The 16380-nt window shown below is 31.4% G+C and overlaps 1 protein-coding gene and 1 long non-coding RNA gene across 2 annotated transcripts; both read left to right on the top strand.

Annotated features, from left to right (window-relative positions):
• Positions 1-4762: 4762 nt before the first annotated feature.
• LOC112023804 (uncharacterized) lies at positions 4763-7829 on the top strand. Its single transcript, XR_010623520.1, has 2 exons — positions 4763-4858; positions 6486-7829. It is a non-coding gene; the product is annotated as an uncharacterized LOC112023804 (long non-coding RNA).
• Positions 7830-10384: 2555 nt separating this feature from the next.
• LOC112023803 (disease resistance protein RPV1-like) lies at positions 10385-10921 on the top strand. The gene has a single exon (XM_024056426.2). It carries the CDS (start codon positions 10385-10387, stop codon positions 10919-10921), a length of 537 nt encoding a protein of 178 aa, XP_023912194.2.
• The last annotated feature ends 5459 nt before the right edge of the window (positions 10922-16380 follow it).

Below are 16380 nucleotides of genomic sequence, written 5' to 3'. Positions count from 1 at the left end.
TCATATTCGACATGTTTTAGACTAAAGGTTGTTTTATTACACCAACAGTTGGTTGTGTTGTATTGGTAGCCATTGGCTCTGATACTATGTATGGCTTTGCAAACAAAGACTGAAAGAAATTTTTGAAATATTATAGAAAGGTCTAGATCGAGGTTGAAGAAAACAGATAGAGAAGACTCGGATGAACTATTTCTATTATTATTGACTTAATGAATTCTATACAATAGTAGAGGGCTTTTATACAATATATTAACGTTGAGGTAGTAGATTTCAAAAAATAATTAATGTTGCAGCTTTGTTGATCTTGGTAACACCTTGATTGTCACCTAAATGACCAATAGAATCCTAAAAGTGTGGGCTCTCTTCCTTAATAATCAAACCCACTAGCCTTGTTTGTTAGAGTGTGAGAGAACTTTATTATTGTAAGGACCAACAATTCGTTTGTACAACAGCCCTCTTTAAATGATAAACTGGGTTGATGAAACTTGGCCCAAACCAATAGAATTTATAAGAGATGGGATAGCATAGCAAGTATGGAACTTCCTTAAGAACTATCTATCTCCAAGGGAGCCCTTTTTTCTATCTAGTATTGGATACTTCTCTAATTTTTTCTGTCCCCTCCCTAGTGGCCAGCTTCCTCCTTTTATAGCCTTCCCCATTGCATTTACTTCGTCCATCTCTATTGGGCACTCATCCTCCTTTCCAACACCTGTCTTCTGACGTCTCTGAATTAGGGGGCGGCGGTAGTTGAGAAAGCTGTGGTGAACACTGTTCAGGTCACCTCCTCATTTAATGTGTCTGGTAAAGCTGGAGTACTCCATTTAATGCGAATGGGACAGGCAGGCCCAATCCAAACCTACTAGCACACAAACATATTACATACATCTAAATGCATGAAAATCCCATTAGAATGCAAATGTGATACAATGAATGAGATTTTTAACACCTTTAAAAGAGAACCCATTCCAAAATTTCAAGAAAAACTCATCAATTTTGAAAAACCCCAAAATTTTTCAAAAAACCCCAAAACCTAAGATTCAAAAACATGAAATGCATGAAGAATGAAGGGAAAAGAGATCATACCAAGTGATTTGAAACAAGAAAAGGCCGAAATCAACTGGCCTCCATTGCTTTTATTCGACAGCTTGGCCCATAGCTCTCCTGCTGATGTTTAAGCTGACCTGTCTCATTCCTCGGGCGCCAAAACTCCTCGGGCTATTGCTCAACCTCGATTTGGTGTTGTGCCCCAGTTATCTCCATTACCTTTCCTACTCTTCTTCAGGCTTTAGTTCAGTGTTTCGACCCTTCCACTTCCTCCTCGGGCATCGGGTACTCACAATAGCCCCCTAAAACTTTCACTACCTGTCTAGGAGACAGGGGTGAAGTTTTAGTTTCATAAGTGAAATACACACGTGCCATATGCATTCACAGGTATCTGCGTCTTTTCATCTATCATTCGCACGCTGCTGGCACTTCGGAATTCACAAGCCCTCATTTATGGCGTTAGAAGGCTGTTTGTCTGCCCACATTCTACAGTCAGATGGGGATCGTACGACTCCTTTTTCTTCTCATTTATGGGCGGGAATTTTACCGCTCATTTTCTACTACTATAAAAGGAGGATCCTGATTTGGCTAAGGCTTATTTTTAACATTCTGGCGATTTGAGCTTTTGAAGAAGAAAAAATTCTCCCGAGGAGCGCTCTTTGCTTTCTGCAGCATAGTTCTCAGAACCGGACCGAACCGGGAGGTCGGACCGTGAAAACCGTGAACTGTGACGAAAACCGGTTTTTTAAGCATAAAGAACCGTGCATATGTGGCAATTCCGTGAACCCCTAAAACCGGGGTTGGACTGTACGAACCGGTCAAGAACCGTGCGGACCAACCCCTTAGCAATTTTTTTTTTTTTTTTTTTTTTATAAAAACAACTTAACACAATTTTATTCTACTTAATTAAATTATCCATCTCTTACAAGGAATAAAAAAAATTATAATTAAAATCCTTCAAAGATATTCAACTTTACTTCAAAAATTAATCATAAATTTTAATGTTTTCATGGTTATTATTTTATTTTATTAACTTTCTTATTTAATTATTAAATATATGCTTGAAAATCATTAAATTTCCATCACATATATAAATATATTAGTCAATTTTACTAGTTTTATAAATTTAATATTATATTTAGGCTTTAATTAATTATTAAATTAATTATGACGTCATCAGGTTCGACCCGGTTCAACCTCGGTTCGACCTCAAAAACCTTGAACCTCTCCCTTTTACGGTTCAATGAACGGTCCGAGTCTGAAAACCTTGTATGTAGGTACCACTCCCAATTCTGTAACTGGCAGATTGCATGCAAACCCTGCAATATTTGCTTGCCATAGATTATATGCGTGAATCCAAGGGCGGTTAATCATCTTGATGTTTTTCAGAAATTGTCAGAACTAGGAATACTGAGAGTTGACCTCGATCAAAACAAATCACTTTGGATGATTGATTGTTAAAGCACTACTAACAAATTTTAAAATTTTACTGTGCTGAGTTGCCAAGAGAGTATAAGACTATATTTAAAATACACAAAAATATAGAGGTAGTAACTACAAAAATAAGCAAATACCTTGGACCCAAAATACTAACATATATATACATGAGAATAACTTTATTGCAAAGAGACTACTTCATGAAAAAAAAAAAAAAAAAAAAACATGAAGTAGCCTAAAGAATTACAACTGAAAAATATTTACATATAAATTGACTCTATGAAATTTTGAATAGAAGTACTATCTATGAGACCCAAAGCAAATGACCACTCATAAAGAGAACAAATGAAAGATGTTAGCAATAGATTTGATGTGCACTCCGTATCTTCAAAACACTAATATATACTTGAAATTGCCACTATATATCTGTACACATTACAGCTTAGACCTATCACACTTGATTGAAGAAAGGTGAACATGTAGCAAGAATTTCAATAGAAAAAAAGCTCTCACTACGTAGCCTAAGGTATTTTTCAAAAATGTAGGTATACTCATGTACAATGGTCACTTCAGGCCTTGAAGCATTTGCATATGTTGAACTCATCCTAAAGAAGCACAGTGACCACAAAGGATGCTAATTTCCAACATAATAGAAACTCTCAATGCCTAGAACCACTGACCAAGGTTTTGGAATCTCAAGGCTTTTTTCTTTTCTTTTTTTCCTCTTTTGGGGTAAGTAAATCTAAGACTACAGATTTCAAAGGGCATTATTTATATTCTCTCTTATTATCACTTCATCTTCTTCCAAATGACATTTAGCACCCATCTTCCAAGACATAGATCTCATGTAAAAGGAAAGAGTGGAATTGAATTGCTCATCGGATGTAACAAATCCCAAAAATGAAAGCTAAAGGAAAATAAGGGGAATGTAGCAAGAACAATTCTAATAGCAATAGCATACCCAATGAGAAAGGGAATCAAGCCTCATAAAATTAAAAATAATTTACACTTGACAAAAAAAAAAAAAAAAAAAAAAAAAAAACCATGTAAGACTGTCAATGCAAGTCCAAGATTCCTATTCAAGATATTCCTTATGAAAGCCATAAGAGAGATCTCTAACCATGCAAACTCCAAGTTAACTCTTAATGACCAACACTAACAGGGCCCCTTTGGCATGTGTTCACCAGTATAGTGTTATCAGGACAGCTGAGCACCAGTATCTGTCAACACGTTTTGATTCTCAATGTAGCCAATGTAGTTGCAACTACCAAGCAAAGGCCAAGCTCTACTTAGACAGAATTGCTAGAATAACAACACCAAATCTAAAATACAAGAAATAACCCTCAATTGATGCCACATGACTTTTCATGTATGCTCTAGGTTTAAGGAAGCATGCGCCTCTACTGAAACCATACTAATTAGTAAGTTAATCCAGATGTAATGAGAAAACATAATAATATAAGTTGTCTACCCCCTAGGAGACATTTTAGTTTTTGGTAACCACAATTGGCCAACAAATCACTTATGCTATATTTGGAAGTTTGGAGGGAGAGGAGAGTAGAGGAGAGGAGAGTAGAGGAGAGTAGAGAGGAGGAAAGTAGTGGGGAGGAGAGTAGGGGAATGGTTATCCTCCACCTTATTTGGATTTTTTTTAAATTAAGTAAGGGGGAGAGAAATAATTAGTATTTTCATAGTTTGTAATTTTGTTAATATGGTAAGGGTAAATTTGGTAATTCATTTTGTCAAGCATTTCTATGCTCTACTCTACCTCCAAATCTCTCCAATTTGGGAGAATTAGAAATGAGGGGTTAGAGTAGTTAGAATCCCTCCAAATCTCTCTCCCTCCTCCTTTAAAAAACATTCAAACAAGGTAATTTAGTATACTCTCCCTCCCTCTACTCTACTCCCTTCTACTCTCCCTCCATCCAAACAAGCTATTAAGTTCTAACCATCTTGGCCTCTCCAACTCTCTTTTCTTTGTGACACCACACCACCAAATTTTCATCAAATCTCATAGGCAACATTTGAGCAACATGAATCAACTAAGATAATCAAATTCTTTATTGGTCTATTTGGGTCACATGGATTTAGATTTGGATTTGGATTTGAGGGGGCCCAAATCCAAATCCTTTGTTTGGGTAAGTTAAAATAAATAGATTTGGATTTGGTCCCAAATCCAACCAGAATTTGATAGGCCTAAATCCATGAATTTGAAATACCTTCCTACATGGTGGAATTTGGAAATCTCTCACTCTCACTCTCATGCACTATTTCTCGTTGGGCTCTCCGTGTCTCTCTTCCTAGCCACAACTCACAGGCTATTCTTCCCTCTCTCTCTCTCGGCAACATCCCTCTCTCTCTCTCTCAGCAACTTCAAGTTTGTTTCTCTCAACTCATATCTTCCTCTTTAACCTCTCTAATTCTCTCTTTCTACTAAATCTAAATCCACAAAGGTTGTGGGTTTTATTTGATTCTTTTGTGGGTTTGTTTGGGTTCAATTTGATTATTTGTGGATTTTTTTTTAATTTGTTTGTGCATCTTGTTTCATGGTATTTTCAATAATTTGTTTCGGGTTCTTTTTTATTTTAATTTGTGGGTTTGAAATGCAAATTATGTGTTTGATGAAATGCTTCTATGAACTGTTTATGAGTTGTGAAGTAATAAGCAAAGGTATATATATAGTTTTGGTGAATTTGGCAAGCAATAAACCTAGTCGACAAACTGAATTTGGATTAGTTAATGCTCAAAAACATGACCATGCTACTGATATTTGATGGGTGTTTTGATATAGATGAAGAGAATTAGCGTGTTGTCCATTGGGGCACAGTGAAAAATTGGTTATGGCACCACCACTACGGTGAGGGGTCCAATGAGAAAGGCCATTCTCATATGATTTGATTAAGGTCAACAAGTTTGAATTTTTGAGGGCATGAAGTTTGTTCTCAGGAAATCCAGTAACTAATGCTACTAGGACTCCAAAAGAATTGGGATTAAGTTATGGCTAAACTTGCATGAGGAAGCACCAATGGTCCCCTGTCCTCTATTGTCCTCTATTTAGACTCTTCAGGTATTGGTTTATCAGTGGGTAAGTGGTCCAGTGGTAAAGGTTTATTCGCATATGATTTGGTTTTCTTTCTTTCATACCTTTCACTAATAGTTTAATGGAAGACTTTGAGGCGTTTGCTCAGAGGGTGTCCTAAGAGTGCCTGGGTATGAATTTCTTTCATTGTATGCCAATGGACAACATTAAGTTTATTGCTGTCAAGGTAATGGATGATGAAGACGATGGTACTTTAGGCAGGCCAGTGTGGACTGTGGAGTGAATTGACTTTAAAAAAAAAAAAAAAAATTGATCTGTGAGGAATGGAGGTCGTGTTTGAGCTCCCCTTTTGTAGTTAAACAATTTGGCTTCACTGAGTGCCTTCTTTTGACAATGTGTGCCTACTCTATGTTTGTCTTGAGTTAATTTAGTTCACATTCTTTGCTGCATTTGGTGATGTATCTTTGCTTGGTCGGATTTTAGTCTAGCTTTCATAGTTAGCTTCAATCTTGTAGCCTAGATCAGTTCTGTGGCATTAGGCAGCTTTTTAGGCTAGTTTCATGATTTCGACCAATCTTATGGCAACAGAATATATTCCTCATTCTTAAGAGGTGAGGTCAATCTCATAACCTCGACTAGTACGCTTTCCTCATTCTCTCAAGTGAGATTTGTTCATGGCCTCGGTCAGTCTCACGGCTTTAAAATGTTTCTATCATTCTTTGAGGTAAGGTCAATTTCAAGTGAGAGTTTAGCTGCTTAAATGATGTCTATCTGTTTTTTTTTTTTTTTTTTTTTTTTTTTTTTTTTTTTTTGTGTGGATAAAATGCAATATATATTAATTATTTATTATTCATATTTGTAGTTGCAATTACATTGATTTGTTTGGTGTGATTTCATGGATTTTCTTTGATAACCTTTTTATTAGTTATAGATTCTTATTGTTTGTATTTTGAAAAATAAACAGAGACAAAAATGACCAACGATGGAAGAGATATATCCATTCAACGAAAACATAAAAGAGAGGAGATGGAAGTATACAGGGAAGAGGCAATGAGATTTTTGGTTTTGCTAGTGGCGTTTTTTGTTATGCTTGTTGGAATATGCTCGCATAGGAAGGACTTTGTGAGAGAACCATTAAGAAGTGAAATTGAAGAGGGGATTTATCAGAGAAGACTTTGGATGGGATCTCTAGCTCAGGAATCTAAATGCATATCAGAATTACGTGTAAACACACGTGGGTTTAACAAGTTATGTAACATTTTGTGTGATGAGGGTGGATTGGTTGTCACAAGAAATGTTATAGTTAGGGAAGTTGTAGCATTGTTTTTACATATTCTTGCCCACGACCTCAAGAATAGAACAATTAAAAATGTTTTTGCTCGTTCTGGGGAAACTATAAGTAGACAATTTCATTCTGTGTTGAAAGCTATTCTTAAGATAGGCAAAAAGTATATCAAACAAGATCATGCAGTTCGTCACAAAGGAGATAGATGGAAGTGGTTCAAGGGAGCACTTGGAGCTCTTGATGGTACTCATGTCCTATTAACTATTCCCATAGAAGATCAAGGTAGATATCGAAATAGGAAAGGTGGACTCAATACAAATGTTTTAGGAGCTTGTGATGCTAATCTGAAGTTCATATATGTATTACCTAGTTGGAAGGGATCTGTATCGGATTCTCGAATGTTGCGTGATGCTTTGAGTCGACGCTATTGCCTCGAAATACCATCAAATACGTATTATCTTGTGGATTCTGGGTACACAAATTTTCTTGGGTGTTTAGCTCCTTATAGAGGAACTCGATATCACCTAAATTTGTGAAGAGGAAATACACCAACAGATTATAAGGAGCTATTTAATCTTCGACACTCATTTGCAAGAAATACAATTGAATGGGCTTTTGGGTTATTGAAAAAAAGGTGGGCAATATTACACACAACTAGTTTTTATGAAATGAAGACTCAAATTAGGATTATTAATGCAAGTTGCATTTTTCATAATTTTATACGGGATGAAATGAATGAGGATAAGCTATTGAGAGTTGTGAATCTTGAATTAGAAGATGTTTCACTAAATGAAAATGAGATATCAGAAGAAAACATCACATTTGTTAGAGTTACTGATGAGTGGACAGCCTTTCGAGATGCTTTGGCAAAAGAAATGTTTGAGGAATATCAATCTCGGCATCGTCGTGTTATTTGAGACTTTATATTTATATTTATATATTGTATTTTTCTTATTTTGAATTTTGTATTATTTTAAAAACATAATAGAATGGGAAGAAAATACACATATTTTGGATATTTAATCTGTCTCTCCTGATATATAACTGTTTAGTTGTTATGAACCTTAGTTTGAGATTTTGAATTTTATGAAAAAAATCCATGCATTTGGGTTTTCTCTCTAGTTGATGTAAAAATTTTAGTTGTCAATAATTGGCAAGATATTTTTTTTAGTTGTTTATGACTAAAGATATTTAGTTATTATCTTGTCAATTGAATTATTAATATTACCTCATGTATTTATTAAAATGTAGAAGGATTAAGAAAAATAATAATTAAAATATATATTTTATTGATATTAAATCCAAATCCAAATCTAAATCTAAATTTAGGTATCCAAACAATGGAATTTGAAATGATGAATTTCAAATCCTTCTTTGTTTAAAAAGACCCAAACAAGGAATTTTAAAATCAAAGGATTTCAAATCAAGGCATTTTAAATCAATGGATTTCAAATCCAAATCCAAATCCAAATGTTGCCATCCAAACACAACCTATGTTCCTGGTAATTTCTCAGTGATTTAAGTACACGGTCTCCACAATTTGTCAACTAAATCACAGTAGGTTCATTTGGACTGCAGCTCTGAGAACTATTTTGACTATTGAGAATTTATGTATGAGGAAGATGTTGACATAAATAATATAATGTTTACAGTTGATAATAAATAATTGAATACCATTCCTATGAATTTTCCTTCGTAACTTTTTCCAAACCTAAACAACGAGGAAAAAAAAGGAGATTTGACCCCTAATTTATCAAATTCCTCATGGAACTCATTTTCTGTAATAATGGAAACATTAAACATTTAGAATCATGACCATTATAGAGCAAGACATATGTTAAATAATAATGATCTTATTTTCGAAATATAGAAATCTGTGTAATCAAAACTATATCCTGGCTGTGACTTGTCACTAAAATAAAATGATCCCATCCAATCAGGCGCAAAGTAGGGGAACCCAAAATCTGACATCTAGAGAAGATGAGAGCAAAATTAAAATGATGGTTTGAAACTTTCGATTTCAACTTGCCTAAATCCCAAACTAAAAGAATAAAGCCCAAATATTTTGCTTCAGTAATAAAACTGAAGGATCTAAAATCAATGATATTCAAACTCCAAAACCGATATCCTTAGGGAGTTTAGAGTTCTAAAGTCATTCAAATCCAAGGAAAAAAAAAAAACCACATATGAAAAGAAAGAAAGAAGAAAAACGTGATTCTGATCGTTGAAAATGAAAAAAAAAATAAAAAGAACCTAGAGACCTAAACACTTTTCAACCACTCTATTCTCACAACCAAATATGGAGACCTGAATCGCAAACAAACAACTAATTGTCTCAATGAAATTAAAGAAATTATTTGTAAGTATTAACATAAAAAGAACATGATTAAAGAAAGAGAAATTGGCTAAAAATACATCCATTTATCAAAATTTAATAGTTTTTATTTGGATTTCCGTACCCTTTAAAAAAATTGAAAATAATTTGAAACCATCATCAATTTTTATTTTTATCACTATGGCTCATATTGCATAAAATAGCAGTAAAACTTTTATCTGAAAAAAATTTTTTTTTTTCTTTTTTTATGAGTTCTAACACAAAACTTTTATCTGAAAAAAAAAAAAAAAAAAAAAAAAAAAAAATAGCTAACTTCATAAATAATCAATTAGAATGTTTCTTTTTCTTTAATTCCAAAACAAAATACATTTATGACTTTCCCAAACCAAAATCCCATACACCCAAAGACTCAAAACAAATTACAACTTTTACAAAATCCAAAATGTCTAACTTCAACAACAATCGTAAGTTACCGTCACTGAATAAAAAACGCAAGCTCCCTTTCTTTGTCATAGCCTACTCATACGGGTTAGAATTAAATGGTACCACAATGTTGGAGTTACATAGATGTCATTGAAAAGTTGAAAGTAAATAATATCGTTTTTTATTTTAGTGTATTTGAAATGAGATAGCATAAAGGGTTATAGACATGTGTATATAAAGGAGTAAAAGTGAAAATGGTGAATGGAAATGTAAAAAGTTTCGTGTGTGTGAGAGAGAAGAAAAGTATTAAAACATTGAATCAAATGAAACAAATAGTAGTCTTAAAATATTAAATAAAAAATATAACAAAAAGTAGTCTTCAAACATTAAACCAAAGGAAATAAAAAATTTCCATTTTTAAATTTATTCTTATCTTTAATATAATTTAAAAGTACTTCAATTCTTTTTATAAAATATGTCATATAACAAAATCTCATACTTTCCTGTATGAGAACTCTGCTTTTATATATATATTAATTAGGTAAGATGTTATTATTTTATAGGATTTAGATGATTTAGTTAAAGTCAACTTAACGCATGCACGCAAAACCATGCATTTCAAAATGCTTTTTTTAATATTATATATTATAGGAAAGTCCAAACCCGAAAACCTATCAAGTGTACAACTGTGCATGTCTCGCCGACTTTAATTTGGTATTCTTTTTATTATTATTATTATTGACATAGGCCCTCTATAATTGCTCTGGTTAATTTCTTTCTTGGATGAATACTGTACAGCTCTGCTTTCATGGCCTTAAAAATGTGTTCCGCATCATTCTCATCCATCCCATGTCCAGCAAAGAGTTACGAAGTATTTGTGAGTTACAAAAACAGAGATACTAGCGCATGCTTTGTCTGCCACTTATTTGCTGCTCTAAAGAAGAGAGGGATTTACACCTTTAGAGATGACACAAAAATGGAGAGAGGGAAAGATATATGGATAGAGCTAGAGAAGGCAATCGAGATGTCAATGATTGCAGTTATCGTATTCTCGAAAGACTATGCTGCTTCGGAGTGGTGTCTGAATGAGCTGGCGAAGATTATGGAATGCAACCGGAGCTCGCAGCGAATTGTACTGCCCATTTTCTATGATGTGGATCCATCCGAAGTGCGGAACCTGGATGAGGGGACACAGGACCTGAATGGGAGTTTTGGCGAAGTTTTTGCCCGGGGTAAGGAGCGTTTCGGGGAAGATAAGGTGCAGCACTGGAAGGCTGCTTTGAATGAGGCTGCAAACTTGGCCGGCTGGTACTTGCAAGATGTCGCAAATTGGTACGTAATATGTTCTCTTGCTTAATATTTAGATATCCATCTATATTGATCTACACCGTATATGATCATAGAAGCCTGGCAATAAATTTTGCAAAGTTCCCATTATGCCGCATCATCAATATCTTTTTCCTATTATTTTTTCATTATATAATATATATATATATATATATGTTATGTTCAAGTTACACCTGGTGTAACTCTGATATCTCGTTTAGGAGGAGAGAATGAAATGAAATGGAAATGAATAAAAAGAATAATTTTAAAATATTCTTCCCTTCCCTTATTTGTAAGTTTTAATGGAAGAAATAAAAAGACTATTTCATTGTTTAAGAGTTTAAGTATGAGAGAATGGAATGAGTAGGAGAGAATACTCATTCCTCTTTATTCCCTTAAAATCTCAAATTTTCATTCCCTCCGAAATTGAGATGAATGGGAGGGAATAGAATTAAATTTAATGAATTTTTTTACTAAAACTCCCAAAATACATCTATATATTCAACCATTTATTTTAAAATAGGGGTCTAATAGTAATATTATCATAAAATGATTCAATTCCATTCCCTCCATGTTACTCCCAAACAAAATTACTTACATTCCATTCATTTTCATTCATTTATTTTAAAACATCCAATCAAGGTTATTTAATTCCATTCATTTCCCCTTACTTAAATACATTCCATTCCATTCCATTTTATTCCATTTCCTTGTGATAATTTCATTCTATTTCATTCCCATGTGATAATTTCATTTTATTTCATTCCATTCCCCTATGAACTCCCAAACGAAACCTAAGCAATATTACACTACTCAATATTTCTTAATTGGATGTGAATTTTGACAAATCTACTGTCAGATTACATTTTTTTCATATATATATGCTTGATAACAAGATTTCTTATTTGGGTTTCATCATTTTGCGTACTAAAATATCCTCATACAAATTCTTAAATTCTCTAAAATACCATTATCTTTTAGTTATATATTTTTAAATTTAAAAACACATATTGGTTAAAAAAGTAATTTACTATTTTCAAAAAAGTTCCTAAATTTTAGGCTTTCAAACTTTTATCAATTCTCATGTAGAAAAAGATTTTAAAAATTAGGACATTATTTTTATCTCATTTTTAAACATAATTTCACTAAATCCAAAATAAATAAAAAAATTTAAAAAAAAAATCCTAATTGCACACGCAAAGTATATATATATATATATATATATTAGGGCCTGATTGGTGGGAGGATTTTTGTTTTTGTTTTCAAAATAGTATAAAAACAATTTTCAAAAAATTGAACTTAAAACTAGCTTTTAGATAATAATTTTTATATTATACATGTTTGGATCCCACTTTTATGAACAATTTTCAAAATACTAAAAACAAAAAAATAATTGTTTGGGAGATCATTTATATTTTTGAGATTTACAGAAAGTAACATGTAGAATCTGTATATTTTTGTGTAGATAATGATGATGGAATAGAGTTCATCATGTACTTTTTTTTAATGATATTTTTCAAATTTGAATAAATATGTAGAGTCCACTGTTTTTAATTTATTTGCAACTATGTCATTAAAAATATTTTCTGTATTCTGAAAACACTCCCTTAGGAGCTGTTTAGTAAGAGTATTTAAATATAGTTTTTTGTTTTGCAATCCATAAAATAGTAGGTCCCATACTTGAATTTATTGTTTGACTAATATTTTCTAAATACAATTTTCAAAAAACTGTATCCTATTTTCCTGATTTGAAACACGATTTTGAAAACATCTTAGTGTGTGTTTTCAAGATATAGAAATTTTTTTTTAATGACATAGTTGTAAATAAATTGAAAATAATGGACCTCACATATTTGTCCAAACTTTTTTATCTCTTAAATTTAGGAGTTTATCTTTATCACAAAAAAAAAAAAAAAATTCTCACACTTCAAATTTGAAACTTATCATTAACAAAAATTATATAAGATGAGCTCTATTCCCTTATCATTGTCCACACACAAAAAAAGTAATTTAAAAAGTAATCTATAGATTTTGCACATTATTTTTTGCAAATATTTTTTTTGAAATCTCAAAAATATAAATGGCCTCCCAAACAATTTTTTTTTTTTTTAGTGTTATGACAATTATTCTTAAAAGTGGGAGCCAAACATGTAAAATATAAAAATTATTATCTGAAAACTAGTTTCAAGTTCAATTTTTGGAAAATTGTTTTTATAATGTTTTGAAAACAAAAATAAAAATCCTCCTACCAATCAGGCTCTTAACTGATTTCAAAATCATGTTCTAAACTAGGAAAATAGTACACAGTTTTTTGAAAATTGTATTTAGAAAATATTAGTTAGATAAAAATTCAAGTGTGGGACCCACCATTTTATAGATTGCAAAACAAAAAACTATATTTAAATACTCTAACCAAACAGGCTAGATTTCCTAAGCAAAAGTCATACCTATTACAAAATTTACTAAAAGGGTAAGGCTTGACTCTAGTGTGTGTGTATATATATATTGCAATTTTTTACTTTTTTGTTTAACTTTTCGTCTCTTTCAATTGTTGCCATCTTAGTTCAACCTTTCAACTCTTTTAAGTTTTAACAGTTGTCATTTTTAATTTTCCATTTCATTCCCTTTAAGCATTCTTAAATTTTCTTCTTTATATCTTTTTAAACTTTGTCATTTACCTTGTTCAACATTTCATCTCCTTCAAGCCTTTATTTTTTATCTTATTTTTTATATAAATTTTATATAACTTCCTTTCCACCTCTCTCATATATTTTTTTTTCCAAGTTCTATCCACAAAAAAGTCAATACTATCTCAATTTCTTCAATTTTGTTTCTCTTTTGATAAATATATAAAAATATATATATTTATATTGTTTCTACCACTTTTTTTTTTTTAGTAATGGTTCTTTTTGTTATTGTTGATTTAATTTTCAAATCACATTTATTTTTATTTCTAACAAATTTGTTTTGGCTTATGCATTTAGGTGCTGTGGTGTTTCAATTCGCAATTACAGGTTCTTTCTCTATATGACTTTGATTTGATTTGAGTTTGGGTTGACAATTAGTTGTTTTAGATGTTTAAGTTTGAGGCTTTGTTAAGTTTTTTTTTTAATTATTTTGGATGGAAAATTTTGTAATTTTTGTGGAAAAAGTTCTCCCGATAGTTATTTTTTAAATACTCTATAATAGCATTTATTCAGAAAAAAAAAATCAATTAGTGAAATGAAATAATCTAATAAGTGATATAATTTGACTTTTGCAATTGATTTTTCATTATTGTTTTATTTTTTAAAAATTTCATAATTATGCATGAAAAAACTTAATTATGAGATTTTGCTTATAGTTGTTTAGTTGATAATATTTTTGGGTGGAAGAAAGTATTCTTAATAGGTTATCAAAAGCAAACAGTTTTTCTAATTTCTCCAATTAATCATTGTTGAGCAAAAATTCTTGATACGACATTTTTTCTTTTGTTTGTAAAGTATTTTCATATAGATAGTATATTTTGATTTAGTAGATATTTACGAATCTATAGAGATAACCAATGTATTAGTAAGAAAGATTGTGATCATGCTTTTGTATACTTTGTGTGTGTTTACGACTAGTTTATAAGTTTGATTTTTTTGTTTTTTTAGCTTTTATGGACAACTTAAAAAAAAAAAAAAAAATCACTTTTTCTCACATTTTCAAAGTACATATATAATTTAGCACATTTTCTATAAAAAGCTTTAAATAAGTTTTTCCCAAACAAATAACAATTCATACGAGATTGAATTATAATATTAGATGATAATGCATCAGTTTAAGATTAAAGAAAACTTTAAAAAAGAGGGCTACACGTTGAATTTTTTAATAGTGGGAAAAATCTAATTTATTCTTCCATTTCTACTATCATGAATAAAAAATCATAATCGGAGTAGATGAAAATCTTAAACAAAAAAGAGAGTTATATATATATATATATATATAGAGAGAGAGAGAGAGAGAGAGAGAGAGAGAGAGAGAGAGAGGACAAAAACTTTTCATTAGTTGACAAAAAAAGCAACGTAACATCATATATTTTAGTAAAACAAAAAGAGATCCTTGCCCTTGGTTTATCTCGTAAAGAGAAAGATAAAAAGGATTTTTTTTTAAATTAATAATTTAATACACCCATAATAATATATTCATATGGGAAAAATACTTTATTATAAATGGCTAATTCTAATATATGATATTGCAAATATTTCAATAAACAAATTATGCATTATATCTCATTATAACATATTTATATATTCTTGTACATTGTTGCAAACTANCAGGCTTCTCTTTATCTGCAGGTTTCTCTTCAACTACTTTGTTTATGTCATGAACTTGTTACTTGACAATTTTTATAATATTCAGAAAGGACATGATCAACCCTAAAATCTTTTCTATCGTAATATCAATTCATGTAATAGATATGTTGCATTCATTTATAAACAACATTATTAATTAGATTCATTAATGAGAAGTTTATTAATGTGTCATTACTCTATACTAACACATGGATTCATTTATCGTTCATATCCAGAGTCACTATAATGACAACACTTCTTATAGGACGCCAAGTTCCTGGCAATGACACGTTAGACTAATTTATTAAGTCAATACTCAAAGTACATGAATCTCATTATGGAAAAACTACTGAGATTACTGTGCACTAATTACCATCAAAATATTAGCCTTTTTTGTTTTTCTTAGTATGAGCAATTTTAACTTATACCTCCTTTCCATCATAGTCCAACATGTACCTATAAGAATATGCCATTATGATGGATATGGTCAAGTCAAGAACTATGATGAATACATTTATAATCTTAGTCTATTAAATCAAGTAGACACATTTCAATATACCAATATTTTACATCATAAAAATATTGCATAATTTTACAAGATATTTTGAATAATTATTTATTGATATTAGAGACATCATAAAATATCATGTTGAGCCACATTATTCTGAAAGGGTGTTCACATTCGAATTGCAGGTTCGATGATTGCCCACCGCCGTATGGCTTTAGCAAATTTCGGGTTTGTACGTTGTTTCTGTCCTGGCTATCGACGGTCTCAGCATCATTTCACATGAGCGAAACTTTGACATTCTATAATTGATAGGAATAAATTGCAATATAACAACTTTTGTGTTGTTGCACTAGGATCTTGAATTTCTTTTTTCACCAATTTGATACAGCAACTTTGAGCTGGTACCAAATAAGATAATCAATATCCTGTCCATTATTAAAGGAGACAATGTGTGGATCTCACCCGACCATAATTTTGTATTATATATGGTTCAACCAGATTAAGACTTTCAAAACTTGTCCAGATTGGTTCTAGTGTTTTGTTGTTTGTTGCGTAGCTTTAGGAGTTTCTTTACATTGTGAATATTGAGAATTAAAATCTTTTGTCTCATTTGGAGTGTTTCACTTAATCCAATAATCCACAATACCTTTCTCTGGAAGTCAGCAT

The sequence above is a fragment of the Quercus suber genome, unplaced genomic scaffold (assembly GCF_002906115.3).
Source record: "Quercus suber isolate HL8 unplaced genomic scaffold, Cork oak 2.0 scaffold_340, whole genome shotgun sequence".
NCBI classification, from domain to species: domain Eukaryota; kingdom Viridiplantae; phylum Streptophyta; class Magnoliopsida; order Fagales; family Fagaceae; genus Quercus; species Quercus suber.
The sequence above is the reverse complement of the archived record's forward strand: the minus strand, read 5'-3'. Positions and strand labels throughout refer to the sequence as shown.